Source organism: Watersipora subatra, chromosome 9 (assembly GCF_963576615.1).
Source record: "Watersipora subatra chromosome 9, tzWatSuba1.1, whole genome shotgun sequence".
In the NCBI taxonomy this organism is placed as follows: Eukaryota; Metazoa; Bryozoa; class Gymnolaemata; order Cheilostomatida; family Watersiporidae; genus Watersipora; species Watersipora subatra.
The window spans coordinates 16,615,226-16,633,832 of NC_088716.1; the positions used below are offsets into that span (position 1 = coordinate 16,615,226).

Consider the following 18,607-nt stretch of genomic DNA (forward strand, 5'->3'; position numbering starts at 1 on the left):
GGAAGTAAAAAATGTGAAAACAGGTATAGCTAAATACTTTACTCAAAATCAACAGTTTAATGATGCAATTCTAAAAATATATTTCTCTTCCCAATTTTACTACAGCCTGCAATGATGCATACAATAGCTATATGTATACAATGGAACATATGAGAGCATTCCTAAGAATGGCTACGCAATGTCGGACGTCGTGATGACACCGTGTTCTGCGAAGAAACACATCGAGGACTGGGAGTCAAATAGGCCAATATGACAGTGACGTACACAGCTAAGATAGCAACAGTCAAATTCAAAACTCTCTGGAAACTTCTGAAAAGGTACTTAAAATTTTATAAGCCATGTGGAGACTTAAATTTTTCTAAATGTAGTGAGAAAGCATACAATACAAAGGAAATTACCAAAAACTAAACTCTAGTTTTAAAGAAAAAACTACTGCAGAACATTTCGATTTTCCTGATGAGCAAGTGAAAACAGTCCATTGTCCCCAAAACATTTAAGAACAGCTCTGAAAGCAAAGCTGTATGTGACTAGTTATATTCATCAGCAGTTGTCTATACTTAAATGTAAGCTTGGATGTAGGCTTTCAAAGTGGAATAAAGCCACTATGACATATTATTACAATTTTTTTTAATTAAACTAAAAAAAGATCTAGCTATAAGTAACCAAAAAATATGTTATTTAGTAAGTAATCATAAAGTAAATCATCGTAAATGATCTTGCAAAAATTATGCTTTAGAGTTACGCTATTTGACAATTACGATCAGCGTCTAAACTCCCTTCATTGGGAGCTAAATGTGTTTCTAACATATACTTATAGATACATTTTACTTTATTGGTAATAATTGCACTTTAAATATAAATGTTTTTCAAATTATGCCATAGAACAATAATAAAACAGAAAAAGAGAAAAAGGACAACGGTTAGCCCCTAAAATCGAATAAATAGTTTAATAAAGGCCTATTTACTGTTTAAAATATTCAAATTCCAATCTACCTGACCATCTATTACATTCCCGCAAAAAACCGCTACACCTTATACTAAACACCGCAATCTTGCCAATTTAATTTATAGAACGTTATGCAAAAATAGTGCTTACTTCCAACACACATAGTCTACTTTATTATTTTTTGTCTCATGATCTAATTTGTTTAAAACGACATCAAACTTGAAGCATAGAGTTATCATCTATCAAACTTGAAGCATAGAGTTATCATCTATCAAACTTGAAGCATAGAGTTATCATCTATCAAACTTGAAGCATAGAGTTATCATCTATCAAACTTGAAGCATAGAGTTATCATCTATCAAACTTGAAGCATAGAGTTATCATCTATCAAACTTGAAGCATAGAGTTATCATCTATCAAACTTGAAGCATAATGTTAATAACTATCTAAGTTGTCTTCTCTCTAATGCAGATGGAGGGGCAGTGTGTATAAACATCTGTGGAAGGATGCGCTCCTCTTTATGCTGCTCTACTTCAGCCTTAGTCTAATCTACAGATTCGCATTAAATCCCACCCAAAAAGAGTAAGTCATAAGTATTAGTGTAAGTACATTACAGGTGTAAATACTGCATATCACTAAATGTACTTTATTATAGATGTATGCAATGCATAACAGTTTCTGTTAAGTTTTATGTACTATAGATCTATATGTACTTGGTATCCATCTGCACTTTGCATAACGCCTGTACACTGTGTTACTCTGTTTCATGACATACTAAACATTTTTTTAAGATATTGGAATATAGTTGGTATTACAGCACATGTTGTGAGCCAAAGTTTAACTACAGCGTGAATACATGTACTGTACTTTTCGGACTATAAACCGCACCCCTACACCTCGTATAAGCCGCATCTGCTTTATTTTCCAAAAAATGATAATAAAACAATACAAAGGCCGCACCTTTGTATAGGCCGCAGAACTCAGGACGGTGCTTTTTAACACCGCAGCAACTATCCTGTTTAAAACGGAACGGTGCCGTTAGGCACTGTTTCGTATTAACCGACGCTTTTTAACCCAGTGTCTAATGGAACAGTACCATTAGGCATTGCTTCATTTTTTCTTTTACTGCTAGAGGCGCACTAACCAGAGATTCTGGTTAATGCGCCCTAGCGGTGAAAAAAAAAACCACAGAATAGCTGCACCCATATATACGCTGCATGGCTCAAATGACCAGAAAAAAGAAGCAGCTAATAGTCCGAAAAGTACGATATTTCCTCCATATAGCCATTTGTAATACTCATATAAAGTAGTGGCCACTAGAAAACTAACAGAGAAATGAGTAGATGTCATGAGGTCAAGGATGAATATGGCTAACATTGTAGAACATTTGAGAAACTTGTCCTTTATTGCAAGAAAGAATCGGCAAGCATTCCAGTAGCGTTTGTCTTGGGATTTTATGTGACAGTCGTAGTGAACAGGTGGTGGACCCAGGTGAACGATGTAAGTGAATTGTTGTAGATACAACTCTGCTACTACTATGGTTTCTAGTATGCTGTCAGTCATGTGCATCGTGAGAAATCATCAGGTGTAATAACCATGTGCATAATTATTCTTAGTTGTAGATACATGTAGTAGCGCGCTTGATGGGGAATCTGAATATCTGGGTTCGATTGCTGTTTGGAGCGATCTTTTTTTACTAATTCTCTTTATATATACTAGATATATATCTAAATACACTCTATATAATATATATACTATATATAAATATATTGTATATACGTATATGTAAATATATATATGTATATATATATACATATATATATACATATATGTCTACATGTATATGTATAAATGTATGCATATAATTGTATATATGTATATATATTTACATATATATATACACATATATAAATATATACACATATATATTATATAGAGTATATTTATATATATATAGTATATATATTATATAGAGTATATTTATATATGTAGTTTATATATATTATAGAGAGTATATTTATACATGTAGTATATATATTATATAGAGTATATATATATATAGTATTTATATTATATAGAGTATATTTATATATAAAGTATATATACTATATAGAGTATATTTATATATATAGTACATATATTATATAGAGTATTTTTAGATATATATACTATATATAAATATACTCTATATAAATATACTCTATATAATATATATGTGTATATATTTATATATGTGTCTATATATGTAAATATATATATATACATAAATATATATATATACACATATACAGTTATATGTATACATTTATACATATACATGTAGACACATATATATATGTATACATATATATATTTATATATATAAATATATATATACTTATAATATATATAAATATATATATACGTAAATACAATACGTATATATATTTACATGTACATATATATATATATATATACGTATTTAAATATAAAAATATATTTGTACAGTAAGTTAAGCAGCAGCCAATTTAAGTTGTTTGGATTATATGCCAATTAAAAATAGAAACTAAACTCATCATTATAGAGATACGATGTCTTTGAGCCAGATATAATATTAAACATTTTAATTTCAGGGGCAATTTTCCCAGTAATTTTTGGCTTAAAATAGATTTTAAATTTTTCGTTTTGTTTTTCTCCAGTTTATATTTGAGCAAAATGTAGCTAATGTCATAAGAGTTCTACAACACTAAGTTTGAAGATTTCTAGAAAGAGTTAAGCAGCCATTCAAGACCTTAGCTTTAGCAACTATCTTGACGCTACAGGTCCACATTTTTGGCTAATAAGAGATGACAAAGGTAAAAATATATAAATGGTTCATCAAGACGGTTTCATGCAACTAACAAGCCTTTAGGCTGGAATTGTTCTTCATTTTAGAATGGGTTCCAACAATCGCGCCACATCTAGTCAGATATTACATGATACCGCTAAAGGTTGCGTAGAGCTTATATTTATCAGTCACTAAAGTTTTACATGCAAATAGCGTGCATTAATCTATTCGCATCAACTTATTAGGCGATGCCATGGCCAGATGACTTGGCAATCGCCATTACTAGCCTTGTGCATGGAAATGATGACCTGGGCAGACTTATGAGACGTACTCTAATGAGGTAAGAAGCTTCCATACTAAACATTCATTTATTGCAGAAATCTTTTGTTTCTTTCAAGAATTTTTTTTTTGTTTTAAATTGAACGCAAACTTTTCATAATCATTTTACTACCACACATTTAGGATCCTTTCAGACCCTCTATACATACTTTAATTGTAAAATACCCAAAAGTGTTGATCATTCGCTGAAGATATCCTTAAACTGGGAGTTATCCTCTATATATATCTTTTAAAAATTATTGTACATATTATTACACCCTGAGGACATCCCCGAACAAGTCTTACTATAGATTTTGTAAGAGAAATTTAATTTATTATTCCTAGGTTAAATATTAAAGGGCTTCAATACTTGTATTAAATATTTAATCTATCTATATTCTATATACATGTATATATCTCAATGTTTGTCTGTCTGCCTGTCCAGCTATAGCGATAAAGTTTTAAGAATGAAATATCCGCTGCGAACTGGTTTTGAACTCAAACCCTCCAGTTCTGCTGATAGGCTAGTATCTAATAAACTACACTGTCCAACTGGCTAAACCATAGAATTAATTGGGCACATACTTAGTACACACAAAAATCTTTCGTGGCTTCGTGTTCAAACTGCAGCTAAAAATGTGCCAAGCACTACCAGAAGAAAAATGGTTAAACTCACATGACCAACAAGACTATGCAATCAAATTAAAGCTGTTGTAGGTGCAGTAGTCGGTACAGTATAAATTACACAGACATAAACACAATACACAGACATAAACTAAACATCTTCACTTAGAAGTTAGAATGGTAAATGTTGTATATGTTGATTAAAATAAAATGTCTTGGAAAAAACTTTTTATATTACCCATGCAACGCCAGGCATTCAGTTAGTATTACTTACAGGATGAAATTATTCGATAGAATTAATCAATCGCGAATTTGCGTACAGCCAATTCCGCGAATTATTAAAATACGCGAATTATTAAAATACGCGAATTATTAAAATACGCGAATAACTAGTTTCATTTTTAACACAAGGGAGAATAACTACTACCTCAAGTTAAAAACTAGCCGCTAGGCAGAGTTAGTAAGCGTAGCTGAGTTCTAAATTTTTTAAAATTATCTCCGGAGCTTTGAGTTAAGCCCATTGCCAATGCATTACACTTGTTTACAAAATTATTCAAGGTTGTCACAAGTTATTCGGCATAGCGTCGTCATCGCAAAAATCTCTCCTGCCGTTCTTTACATAGAAAAAATTCACAACTTGTTGGTTCACCAAAGGCCTCTACAACGATGAATATTCATGAAAACCTCTGGATGCAGCCAGAAATTTATAGCTTCGCATGATCGACATAAGTTTCCCAGCTAAATAGAAACCTAAACACGTGGCATACACTTGTGAAAGTTTGACTCTACTGTTAGCTGCATTCATGGATTAATTTATTTGCGAATGTGTTCATCCGCAAATAAATCATTCCAAGAATATACATGAAAAGACAATTTTTGCGAAATTTAACTCTGCGAATAATTTAATTCTGTAGAGTACATACTTGCAGAGCTGTCCTGCAACTAGGCTCGAACTATTGGACAGTCTCTTTTGTTTTGTTTGTGTTATTTTCTATACTACACCTATAAATTATAGCCAATAAGATATCACCCACACTCACATATAATACAAATTATAAAATTATAATACAATAATACAAATTATAATATTATAATACAATAATAAAAATTATTTGTAAAAACATTAGGGCTGTTAAGAAAAATCATTGGTCTTTAATACTTCCAACAAAGCAACTTATCTAATACAGCTGATTGTATAACAGCAGAAAACCACCATCAGTTGTGTAAGGCGTTACAAAAAGGCATATATCAGAAACTGCTGCTTGCAGATATGTGAATCTCTCATGGATGCTGGCGTTGTGCAGTATTAGCTCGATAGCTAAGAAACGATTCCCGACTCTTGATCATCTTGTGGAGATTGGTAAGAGCAAGACTTGACAACTTGACAAGACTTGACAACTTGACAAACAACTTATATATTTGCCTCGCATGCTGATTTGGCGTACGTGCTGCTTTAGCATTCAATTTTAGCTAGCATGACCCGGGGAAAATTTCATGGTTGTGCTTTCTTGGTTTGGTTACAACTATTCAACACAGGCAATCGACAACTGATGTTAGTTTTCGGTTGATCATTAACTAAGCTAAAGCCTGGTTCCCATATATGTAGCAAAGCACCGGCGGTAACATCGGCAGCAAAACACTTGCGGTGCTCGGCGCAGTTTAATGTTCACATAAGCCTGGTTCCCATATCGATTGCGAGACTCCGGCGGTAACATGCGCAGTAAAACTGCGGGATATGTTCACATAAAGCTACATCGTTTATAATTTCGTAAACATTATTGCGTAATCAAATAAAATTTTCGCTCGCCATGCCGTTCCTATAATGGTCACCTTTACCCGTACAGTGCATTTCGGGAAGGTTTTGCCTGCGGCCGTTTGCGAAATTTGAACATGCGAAAACTCTTGCGTTGACCGCCGGCATCCACCGGCGGTGCACTGCGATCCGCGGCGTGTAGGTTCCCATTTTACCACAATAGCCTGCGGTGCTGTCGCCGGTGCTTTGCGGCGTATATGGGAACCGGGCTTTAACCTATACATGATTGAACTGAGATTGATATGGTTGAATTTGCCAATATTTAATCTAAAGCATGAACAATGGCTAGTGTGTTTTGAGAGACCATCAGGTGTACAGATAAAGCGCAGATGATTACTTTCAGCAGCTATTGTGAAACACTAGAAAGCAGGCTATTGGTGCAGGTGATGGAGTGTCCATAAGCTGAAATTTGCGAGTTCAAATCCTGCTTATAACAATCTTTTTCTATTGTTTTATATGAAAAGTGTGACACACAATGGACTAGCACACATGCTATCAATATATAGATGATCTTCTCCACTGCTTTAATTCTCCTCTACAATTCTTTAAAATTCTTGGTTGACATTGACCTTTTAAAATTTGCAAAGATAAAAAGATTTTTAAATTATTTGATTGTCTTACACTGCCTAGTTAGACTGCCTTGTTATCCCTGTCCCGAAGATAACAATCTAGACAGCAGCAGTGAATTTTAATATTTATTTATTTGCATATTTTTTAATTATGCAAATTAAGGGAGAAATTAAAACCTATTTGTCATTCCAAAATTCTTGATAGTTTTCCGTAATGAGTTGCAAAATTTTAGTGATTGCCCAGTGTACATCCTCAAAACTATGTAGAGACAAGAGGTATTTTACTGTTTTTAATATCTCATAAAATGTTGAATTATTGTAACCCATCACCAGAAGGCTTCGAGATACCATGGCCACGTTTACTGCATGCCAGAGGCTTATTTACCATGAACATGTTTGGGATGGTGTATGCACTAAAATAACTCGAGCCTTGCAGAAATTAGTGCAGAAGTTTACATTTGCTACAACGTGCTAGTATATATCCCGTTTCTCTACCTTTAGGAAATTTTTCAATTTCAGAGAATTCCAGGAAAAACGGAAATTCCATTTGATTTAGCTTTCTGACAATTCCATTCCTTTTCAATTGTTTGAAATAACTTCATCAAGCAAAAAAATGTTGGTTTTCAATTATATGGTGGAAGACCATTTCGTTGGAACAGGTATACAACATTATGCTGTCGACAACAAAACTTGACACTCTCCGTGAACATTTCTAGGAATGATGACGAAGAATGAACAGGAGATCTTTGAGAGTATAAAGACAACCTCAAACAAGTACTTCATACCAATAATCTGGGCGACTACCCTCATAACCAGAGCAAGGAAGGAAGACAGAATACGAGCTGACTATAACAAAGTTTACCTAATACAGGTCAGCTAAATGTATCGTATGTCTTCAACATATCTTCTTGAAAATTAACTTAGGCAAAAATATGGTAGATTTTGTCAGGAAGTATCTTGACGTTTGAGCTGATCTGACTGCCAGAATGTTTCAAGATTATAATCGATGAAACTTGATCACTAAAACATGAAAAGTTAAAACACTCAGAAGAAAAATATGTGCAAAATGACATCACTAGTCGCTATCATTGCTTATAGTTGATACTGGGTATTCCAATAAATTTGTAGCGTTATGCGTCTCTATTTTGTTGGTTTCTTTTTAACTATAATCGCACTTTCTATTGATCTGACTGTTTCAACCGCAATCAAGTTTTGTCGATTTTAATCTTGAAATATCCAAGCAGTCAGATCACCTCAAACATCAAAAACAATCACAAATGATAGAAAAATACCGATATTTTCTGATAAAATCTACTGAAATGTTTTGAAAGTTCATCGTCAAGGCTGGTTCATTCTGCATCACTGTATGTTGGGGTTTCCTCTCGTCTACTAACCATCAACTATGTGCACTGTAAACCAGTGATATACCCAAGGAATCGTGGATATGTCGATAAACATCGAAGCTATGAAACTTTCCTAGTATTTCGCCGAGCATCTACATCGTCTGCCCAAAGTGCACCAACTTGGCGATGGTGAGTGGATGTTGCGAAGTGTTTAATCTATATTATCCTTCATGATAGTTGCAGCGGGATTAGCATTTCATCGTATTAGCGACGGGATTGCGTAATGAAAACAATTTGTGGACTAGAGGACAACTAGCCGATGTAAACATGGATGGGTTATGATAGTGTGAACATTGTTATCACAGACGATCACCAATAAATTGTGGGTTAACGCCGTCATACCGTGACATGGTAGTGTGAATCAGCCTTTAGACTGAGAAACCACAAAATCAAGAAATATGAAGAGACCATCGACAACCGTACCAACAAGAACAGCAACTATTGAATGTTCTGAGGAAGAACAACATCTAAACCAACAACTAATGCAGGAACTTCTTGAAATAGTGGTGCTATCTGTTGTAGCTGGTGGGAGAATTCAGAGGCAAGCTAGGAACTTTATTCAATTATGACTGGCTGAGTGTTCCACTTGTTTACACCCAGGTGAGTCAAATGTGGGTCGCATAAGTGGGTCAAATATTGACTCACTTTCATAGTGACCCACTTTTTGACCCACTTTCATTGTGGGTCACTGTGAATGTGGGTCAAAACCTATCTGCATGGTTTTAATAATTAATGAGTTCTAAGTCCGATGCAATTTTTTTTGCTCAATCTCCAACTATGGCTTCAGATGGAAGGATGGACATGGCTCTTATTATAGTCAAAACTATCAAATTAATATAATATGAGAAAAGTTCAAATGCCTTTATATAAAAAAATCTTAGAAAAAACCTAAGAATTATATTAAATATATGTAATAGGCATGTAAATATGTAAATAAATGCAAGCATTATAACAATAATAGCTACAAGTGAAAAAATTGATGAAAGCTATGAAATACAAAAACTAAGATCAAATCCAAAGTCTACTATAAAACATATTTTTGTAAAGTTTAAGTAGCCACAAAACATTTGGAGTTGTTTGCACTATTGACCACTGAATGCAAGGAATTAGATCATCAGATAAATTAAATCATTACACAGCTGAGATGTCATTGAGGCAGTTAAAATATTAAACATTCTAATTTGCATGCAATTTTCACCTGCAACCCTTTGCCAAAAAGGATGACAACGACAAAAACAAAAAATAAAACGCAATCAGTTTATATTTGAGCAAACGGTGGCTACGATCGTCATAGTAATTGTCATATTGGTTTAAAAAAGCTGGATTTAAAGGTTTCTAGAAATATTTCAAGCTGTAACTCAAGACAGACTAGGCATACAATAATTGTAGCCTTAGCTACAGCCTTGATGCTAGAACCTTGACAAAAAACTTAATTAAAAGCCATTCTAAAATCAAGTAGTTGCAATTTTAAAACTCAATACAATCAGACTGTCAATTGCGATGCAAAATTTTTACAAATATTTGAATCTCGACTAAAAGTGACTAGAATATAAAACATTTGAAGAATCTCAAAAGAAGAAACTTGTAAAAATAGGAATAAAATATAGCAAATATGATAATAAAAGTAATAATAAAACAGTTACATGTACTTGAAAATAAATTCTTTAATTATTATACCATTATTATAAACTACTTAATAACAAAAAACATTTATTAAACTTGGCGTAGTGTTAAATTAATGTAATTTATGCCATGTACACGTACTTCTATCAACACCCCTATCCCTCTTAGGGAGGACGAGCTCCATCCCTAAGAGCCACGTCCTTTTTCTGAACCTATGGTTGAATGTTCGAAAAAAGGAGTACACCACAGGGGGTTCGAACTCTGACATTCAGCTTTACTACCATCTGCAAACTTATTCGTAGCCAAACCTTGATACATGTACTTGATGTCTGTAAGTTGAAATGGTGATAAAAAATAAAAAGCTCTTTAATTAATTAGTTATTATATTACTACATTACCATTATTACATCACTCATTATTTTCTTGTAGAGGTTAAAGAGCACCATGTTAATGACTTTCTCCGTATATCTAATTGTCCACATAATAACTTGGCTATAACTCATCAGACACTTATGCACATATGGCCACTCAATATTTCAAATCAGATCGCAATAAAAATCTTCCAATATTTTTGAACATCACTAATTTGAGCATGTTTCATGATATCTGATTCCAATTTATGCAAATATATATCACAATTTAAGGCTCCACGTCAAAACAAAAATTAACATTTTCATCAAAGAAAAAAATCCCTTTAGAATGGTGATTCGCCAGTTACTTTCTAATTTTATCAATTATGTTTGACAGGTTGTGACGATTGCAGTTCATGCCTACTTCCTATCCATTATAGTCGGAGATCAGTTTCTCGAGAGCAATGCCGCCTACCCTGATAGGGCCATAGACATCTACGTGCCTGTTTTTACGTTACTTCAGTTCCTCTTTTATATGGGCTGGCTCAAGGTCGCCGAGAGCCTTATTAACCCTTTCGGCGAAGATGACGACGACTTTGACACAAACTGGGTTATCGATAGAAACATACAGGTGAGATTTGTGTTTGACCTTTGACCTTGACCAATATAAACCTTAGCGGGTGTTTATATTGAAGATGAATCTGCACCAAATCATAGAAGATTTTATTAGAAAGGATCGGTATGTTATCTGTACTATCATTTGTGATTGTTTTTGCCGTTTGAGGTGATCTGACTGTCAGGATGTTTCAAGAATGAAATAGACAAAACTTGATCGTGGTACTTGATCCTTGATATTCATATGAAAGTGCGATTATGACGTTTATAGTAGCGCTTCAGCAAAGAGACTGGCTCAATGGAAACGTAAAACGCTGCAATTTTAACACAATAGCTGATATCAATAACGAGACAGACCATGGCAGCCGAGCAACTAGTGACATCATTTTGGCACATATTTTTTAGCATTCTAATCACGATCAAGTGCTTTTCAATTTCAATCTTGAAACATCCTGGCAATCAGATCACCTCAAACATTAAAAACAATCACAAATGATAGTACAATATGGATACTTTTCGATAAAATCGACTAAAATGTTGTGTATGTTCATCGTCAAATAGAATGATAAGTAATATTTACTATAACAAGAGCCGCGCCCTTTCTCTGAACCAATGGTTGAATGTTGGAAAATGAGCGCATCACAAGGGATTTGAACTCTAACATTCAGGTTTGCAGCCAGGCACACTAGCAACTGCACCACTCGACTACCTTGCTGCTATTCGGCATAATTGTACACATACTTATTACACATGACGATCTCTCACGACCTCTCTGACTACCAGAGTACTTGTGGACAGATAATTCATAATTCATTAAACCTAAAACCTGGTACATATATATATGTTCAAAGCGACAAAATCCTCCATTTCTATATTTGGAAAGGCAGCGATGCAAATAATTGTCTTTCGGAGAGTTTGAATGGAACGAAGAGCCGTCAATACTATGTGACATATTCTTTATACAATTGAAGAATAGAAGATGAGATGTTTATATTTCATTTAATTTTCAATTTCCAACACTAAGACTCTCCATACAGTGTGTGTACTCTAGAAACCTACTTAAGACTTAGTTGAAACGGATCAAATCTATTGTGAACTTGAGAAAACAAAAAGCAAGCAATAAAACAGCTAAACATTCATCCGCCAGAGTGAAAAAAAATTAAAAACCTCAGTTGGCCTTCGAGATGCGTGTCTCGTTCATTTTGTGATTACTCGCCTATCAAATAACTTATTTGTCAAACTAATCTATAGTATCAAGTTTATGTGTTCCAGACCAGAAAAAACATCTCATTATAACCTTAATTATGAAAATAAACATGTTTTTAATAAAACATATTTGCATATACTTTATGTATGATAAAACGAAAAAGTTGTTGTTTATGAAAGAAAGATTTTAGTAAGCCTCACCTTGGTGGCAGATGAATGCAGCCAACGAAGATGAAGGTGGCTGAGGAAAACCATTTTTTAACTTTGAATGTAAAGGTAATTTTCCTTCATGACAAAATTAGCTTTCAACATAACCATAATATTTCTCATTTAATAAATGCATATCTAAAATGATTTAATTGCCCTATTGCAGCAGATAAAAAACAGTTGATAAACATAAAAATGTAACGTATGACCTTGTCCTGTTTAGCAAGCGCATCATATAGATAGTAGAGGCTTTCCCAAAAATAACAGCTCATATCCCAAGTTGGCCTTACGCGAAAAACAAAAATATTGTTTGAATCATGGCTTGTAAATACGAAACTCATATAATGGGCTGATTGTGAAGTGAGATTTGAGTATATTCAAAGAGCTTTCAATTCTGACAAGCTATTAAAAAGCTTTAAAAAATACAAGGTGACCCTCTATTTGAACGTCCCCTCTAACAAAGCACCACTCTAGGGGAAGGGTTGAAAATTAGAGCGCCATGGCATTCAAATAGAGGTTTTACAGTAAGTTTGTTTGCTCTAGTCAAGTTTGTGTGACTTGGTTGAGCTTGTGTGATTAAGTTTGTGTGTTAATGGTTACTGATTTTTTCTCTATTACACATTTTGTAAACTTAACTACTTCAACAAAAAACCCACTAAAAAATTAATTTGCTAAAAAATTAAAAAATTTTTTACGTATTCGTCATTGAGCTTGACACTAAAGTCAGATACATAAAAAGCGTGTTTTTTGACAGCAATGGATTCTACCAAGAATGATAGTATGAGAATATGTCTGCGTCTTGTAGGTGTCCTATCTAATAGTTGATGACATGCACAAGGAGTATCCAGAGCTGATAAAAGATGCCTATTGGGACTCTATAGAAATAACCCTTCCATATACGGCTGCTGCTGAGCAGTCTAAAATGAACCCTTACATGGGCTCAACCAATGAGATTCAGCAAGTTTCATTATCTTCTTTATCTATAAATCTCAGTCTGTTATGTGTATGTCTAGCTGTAGCAATTAGAATCTAGAAAATATTCGGTTCGTGCTGGATTTGACCTCAGAACTTCGCGTTCACAAGGTGACATCCTTACTAATTAAGCTGAGCAAGATGCAGTAATTTATTAGGCGATATGAGTCGTTATGTCCGCTAAAATATGTATAGCACTTTGGATTACACACGCTGGTCACAAAAGTTTGCTCTCACGGCAATAAGGATATTAGGGTAAAATTAGTCATTGGTGACAAACCAGGCTAATGGCAAGTGGCAGGCAACTACATTACCCATTGCCATTGTTTATAAGCTGTGTTTAATACCCATGCAATGTCAGGCACCCATCTAGTTATTTATAAATCTCAACATCTGTTGTGTGTATGTATAGCAATTAGCATTTCGAAATTAAAAATCCTTATCAATGATAATTTGATCTCGGAACCTCTCGGTCTGCAGACCAGTGATCTAATCCACTCTACTACAAAACCACAATGAATGATTGTGATGTCATCTATTACATGGGTTAAAGTACCTATTACCTACATTTAAAGCGCTTGAGGTTATTAACTAGCACGGTTGATCATTACGCATTACGTAACGATTATTGACCTGGCTTCAAACAGGGCTAATGTTTTAGAAAAGATTTAGACTGCTAATGTTGTACTAAGACAGGTTCAATGGGAATAAGAATGAGTAGGATAGCATAGATAAACTAGAGAACAAATCTAATTGGGATAAAAAATTATATGAATCGAGTTTCACTATGGGAAGAATTTTCATCACGAATGATTTTTGTCTAAAAACAAATCAATTGTGTTTTAGATGAGCAATATTGTAAATATTGTAACATAATATAAAATACATTTTTAAGATAAAATATATAAATATATAATATTTATGTATTTATATATATTTATATAAAGTATTGACAATATTACATATCCAATATACATATTTTATATGTTATATTTATAAAATATATTATATTTATATATAAATATAACATATATTATATAGTTATACATAAATATTATACATTTATTTAAATAATATTATATAATATATATAATATAATATGTAATATAATGTAAAATACATACAATATAAAATAATATTGTAAAATGTTTAGGTTAAAAGATGAAGACCAGTTGTTTATGCCACTTGCACCAGTTCAGGAGGAGCCAAGTCCGCGAAGTGCTCAGAAACAGTCAGGAAAATTCAACTCTAATGATAACCCGACACACCTGGGCTTTTTCCGATCATCATTACAAAAGTTCATGCAGAATGTAAAAACAACCCTAACTAAAAGTAGGTAATTTGTGTTAATAATATGTAAGTGTGTAATTTAATCAAAATAACTAACTAAATGTTTTAGATATATTTTCAGTTTATGCAGCCATAATTTAAAGCATATGTCCTAATACTATTTTATGTTTTAGGTCAAGTTTGTGTAATCCGGTTGAGCCTGTGTGATTAACCCTTTGAACCCTAATGGCCTTTATTGTGGTGCGTCAGAAAATAAAATGTGTCAAAAAAACTAGCAGCAAGAATACCGGCATTCGCATGGCTTTGTTTACAAAAGCTGTTTCTAAGTAACATCGTCAACCAATCAAATTAATTCTTGGACAGGATGTAAGATTAGAAATTTCACTTTTATTTGTAAGAGTTTTCAAATATCTTTATTTACTTCCTGCGTTATAATAACCAACTTTATTAGACCGATATCGCGAAAAAATCAACACAACTCGTTCGTTGGTAGGTCATGGATGATTGCGATGCAAATAGAGAATTTTATGATACTAACTATAATTTTCCAGTATATTTTGAGTCATGAAATGATGATGTGCGCGTGCTCGATGAATATGATACTACTGTAAATATTTTTACGAGTTATTAAATTCGTACAAATTTTTATAGTTTAAGCTCGAATAACAGTGAAATACTGTTTTTTCTGTTAGATGACATTTGCTGTGGGTTGCCCGACTTTTTTACTAGTGTTTTACCAAATATCATTGAATTATGGGCACATTTAGATATATTTCATAAAAGTTTAAAATCTTCGGATCGTAGAACAAATCTCCCACGGTTACTGACACACATTGACAAGAATGGTCATGGTTCAAAGAGTTAAGTTTGTGTGTTGATGACTATTGAATTTTTTCTATTGCACAATTTTTAAACTTAATCACTTGCAACAAAAACCACTAAAGAATCAATTTGTTAAAAAATTCAAATATTTCTCACATATCCGACATTGAGCTTAACACTAAAGTCAAATACATAAAAAGCGTGTCTTTTTGACAGCGATAGATTCTACCAAGAGTGAGGAGATGACCTTGCAAGGTGAGAAAGAGCCTACCATTTTCACACACTCTAGTGAAGGCTCACTAATGACAGCTGATGCCTTTGCTTCGTACCAACGTCATACAGCCTTGCAAAAGGAAGTCGCTAACACAAACAAATACGGGATGCCAAATAGTCAAAATATTAACGAAATTCAATCTGAAGATGTGAGGACGTCTCAACCGGCTGTGGCAATTTTGAAGGAAGATACTATAAAAAGCCGCAAAACACGGGAATCATATACGAACCAAACCAGAATGACAAAAGCAAAACTCGACAATAACCAAAGTAATAACGCAGACGCATTCAACTTCAAGTACAAAACGAAAGAAAACGTCAGTTTGGCCTCCAATGAGAAACAGGAAAGGGAGCGCGTATTGAAAGAGCTGTACACATGGTATCATGATTATAATATCAAACACTCAAAGCGTGAGACAAGCAATGTGACAACAAAGAGACAGGTTGACACTGAGAGACAGGTCAGTTTTGAGAAACATGCAGACTCTGAAAACCATGGTCAGACTGCAAACGATGACCATATTGAGAGTGCCAACTCAACTACCGTCTCCCAAATAGTACGAGTGGTGCAACCTACGACGGCATCGACAAGTCTTGAACAAGAATCCTGTGACGACAGAGGAATGTTAAAACCCATAGGTAAAATCATCTTAGTTGAATGCATCAAAGAATAAACAGCAACCTTTCAAATTAACATAAAAAGCAGCCATGTAAATTTAGCAGTTTTTGCGAAATGTTCACAAATGTTACCTGTACCAAAATATAAAATGAATCAATTATCATGGAATAAAAATTCTAGTTGTCATTGCAGATGAAAGGAAGCAGCGAGCATCAAAAGGGAAACTTCAACATTGGATACGCAACTCATTCCAGAAAAGATTTCATAGAGAAAACCAACATCCAGAAGGAAAATCACTGGTGAATACAATAAGCATAGAGCAAAGTAGAAAAAAAGCCAAATTTTTGTCAAAGACAAAAAAAGCCTATCAAATAGCTTATTTCTTGAGCATTCTCATTTGTTTATCAGATGTAAGTTTTCATCTGAGTTTAACTAAAAGCCCGGTAATAACTTGAAATAAGTATGATGTCACAACTCACGTGTGACAGTTGATGTCACAACTCACATGTGACAGTTCGGAATTGGAAATCTTTACTATAACCAAAACCACGTCCATCCATCAACAGCCACAGTTGGAGGTTTGAAAAAAAGGTTGCATCCATGGGATTCGAACTCATAACCTTTATAATACCACAGTCAAGCATCTACCTAGAAGTGTTTTAATAGACAGATTTTACAACTTTTTCTGTTGGCACAAATTTTTATTCACTGATATGCAATAATGTGCAATCTCAACATATGGACTTTTTGCACATGAGATTAGGTTATGACAAAGTTTGAAGTTGTCTACACCTACTGTAAAAATGAATTATAGCTATTATTAGTGGCTCCGATCTAAAGTACTTAGTGAAACTTATGTTGATGTATTGCTCTCTTTATATAATGCTAACTCTTTAATGACACTTGCAAGTGATTTAAAATTATAACAAAGTCCCCCATTCATGTCGTGTGTAAATATTGTTAGTTTAATTCTAGAAGCAGAGAAGTGAAGGAGATGGGGAGGCAAAGGAGACGACCCATCAAATTGGACATATAATGACACCAACTGCGAGAATAGCAAGAATAGAGTTGGAACTGAGGGAAGTAGAAGAAATATGGGCTGAGATAAACCGACATGAAAAGGGCAGTAAATAGCAGCCATGTTGCCCTTGCTAGATATAAATATGCTGCTACTGCAAGCAGTGAGGTCAAAGGGCAAAATTTATTATGATGCAAAAACTCAATGAGTATCAATAAACTATTAATTGTTACTTTGGAATTGTCTCCCTACTTCATCTTGAAGACTTCGATTATCTGCTCAACTGGTAATTAGTGGTAGTCATAGACGTATAGATGGAGTGTTTTTGAGATTGGAGGGGACAACTTTTCTAGCAAAATTACTGTCGATGTTTACATTAGACGTATAAGAGCTTTTGCTAGTCATTAGACTCATTACAACACATTGCTAGTCATTACAACACAGACAGACAAGAGAAGATCATTTTTCTTGTATATAATTGCAAACATATTTAATTAAATTTTAAAAGTAAATCATTACAAAGGGTGGTTAATACATACAGTTAACACAAAATTAACTTGTTGATAGATTTGCTTTATGTGTAGAAGCCGTTGTATATCTGAACAAATGTTTTCATAAAATTTTTTTACAAAATGTTGAATACGTTTAACAGGCTACAAGCCTAGCAATAAATGCTTTGGGTTGTTCCAAAGCAATCAAAAATCCATTAAATAAACTGTGTAATAAACTTAATGCAAAAAACTAGAGCACAAAAAGTAACAAAATTAGAGCGATAAAGTTATAATTCATAAAAATAGAGTGTTATTGTTGCTCTACCATTGGCTCAACAATGTGGCTTATGTTACTTAATTCAGTTCATACTTTTGTTTATATTTATTTATATCACTCATCTATTTTATTTTTAATTTTCAACAACCCCTTCACAACACGACGATGTCTTGAAAAACCGCAAAAGATTTTGGGAAAGAAATTACCTTGTGGGCTTTTGTCTTGTCAGAAAACACGAATGTTGAGGTGATCGCAGGTAGAGAACTGTAGTAGGTTGAAATGTTGTTAACAAATAGACTTCAGATATGTACAAGTTGAGTTTATGATTTAACTAGCTGAAGGCCCTGCATTGCGCGTGTAGTAAA

At 33.6% G+C, this 18,607-nt stretch overlaps 2 protein-coding genes across 2 annotated transcripts in view; one reads left to right on the forward strand and one right to left on the reverse strand.

The window, feature by feature from the left end:
• Window positions 1-18,607, reverse strand: part of LOC137404122 (5-methylcytosine rRNA methyltransferase NSUN4-like) — a 34,687-nt gene that overhangs the window by 6,195 nt on the left and 9,885 nt on the right. The gene's annotated exons all lie outside the window — the stretch shown is intronic.
• On the forward strand, window positions 250-17,590 carry LOC137404049 (bestrophin-2a-like). The gene is made up of 11 exons (XM_068090205.1): window positions 250-317; window positions 1,418-1,528; window positions 2,329-2,446; window positions 3,998-4,092; window positions 5,963-6,054; window positions 7,793-7,947; window positions 9,002-9,079; window positions 10,850-11,083; window positions 13,286-13,472; window positions 15,781-16,298; window positions 17,432-17,590. The coding sequence occupies exons 1-11, from the start codon at window positions 250-252 to the stop codon at window positions 17,588-17,590; spliced, it is 1,815 nt and encodes a 604-aa protein (XP_067946306.1).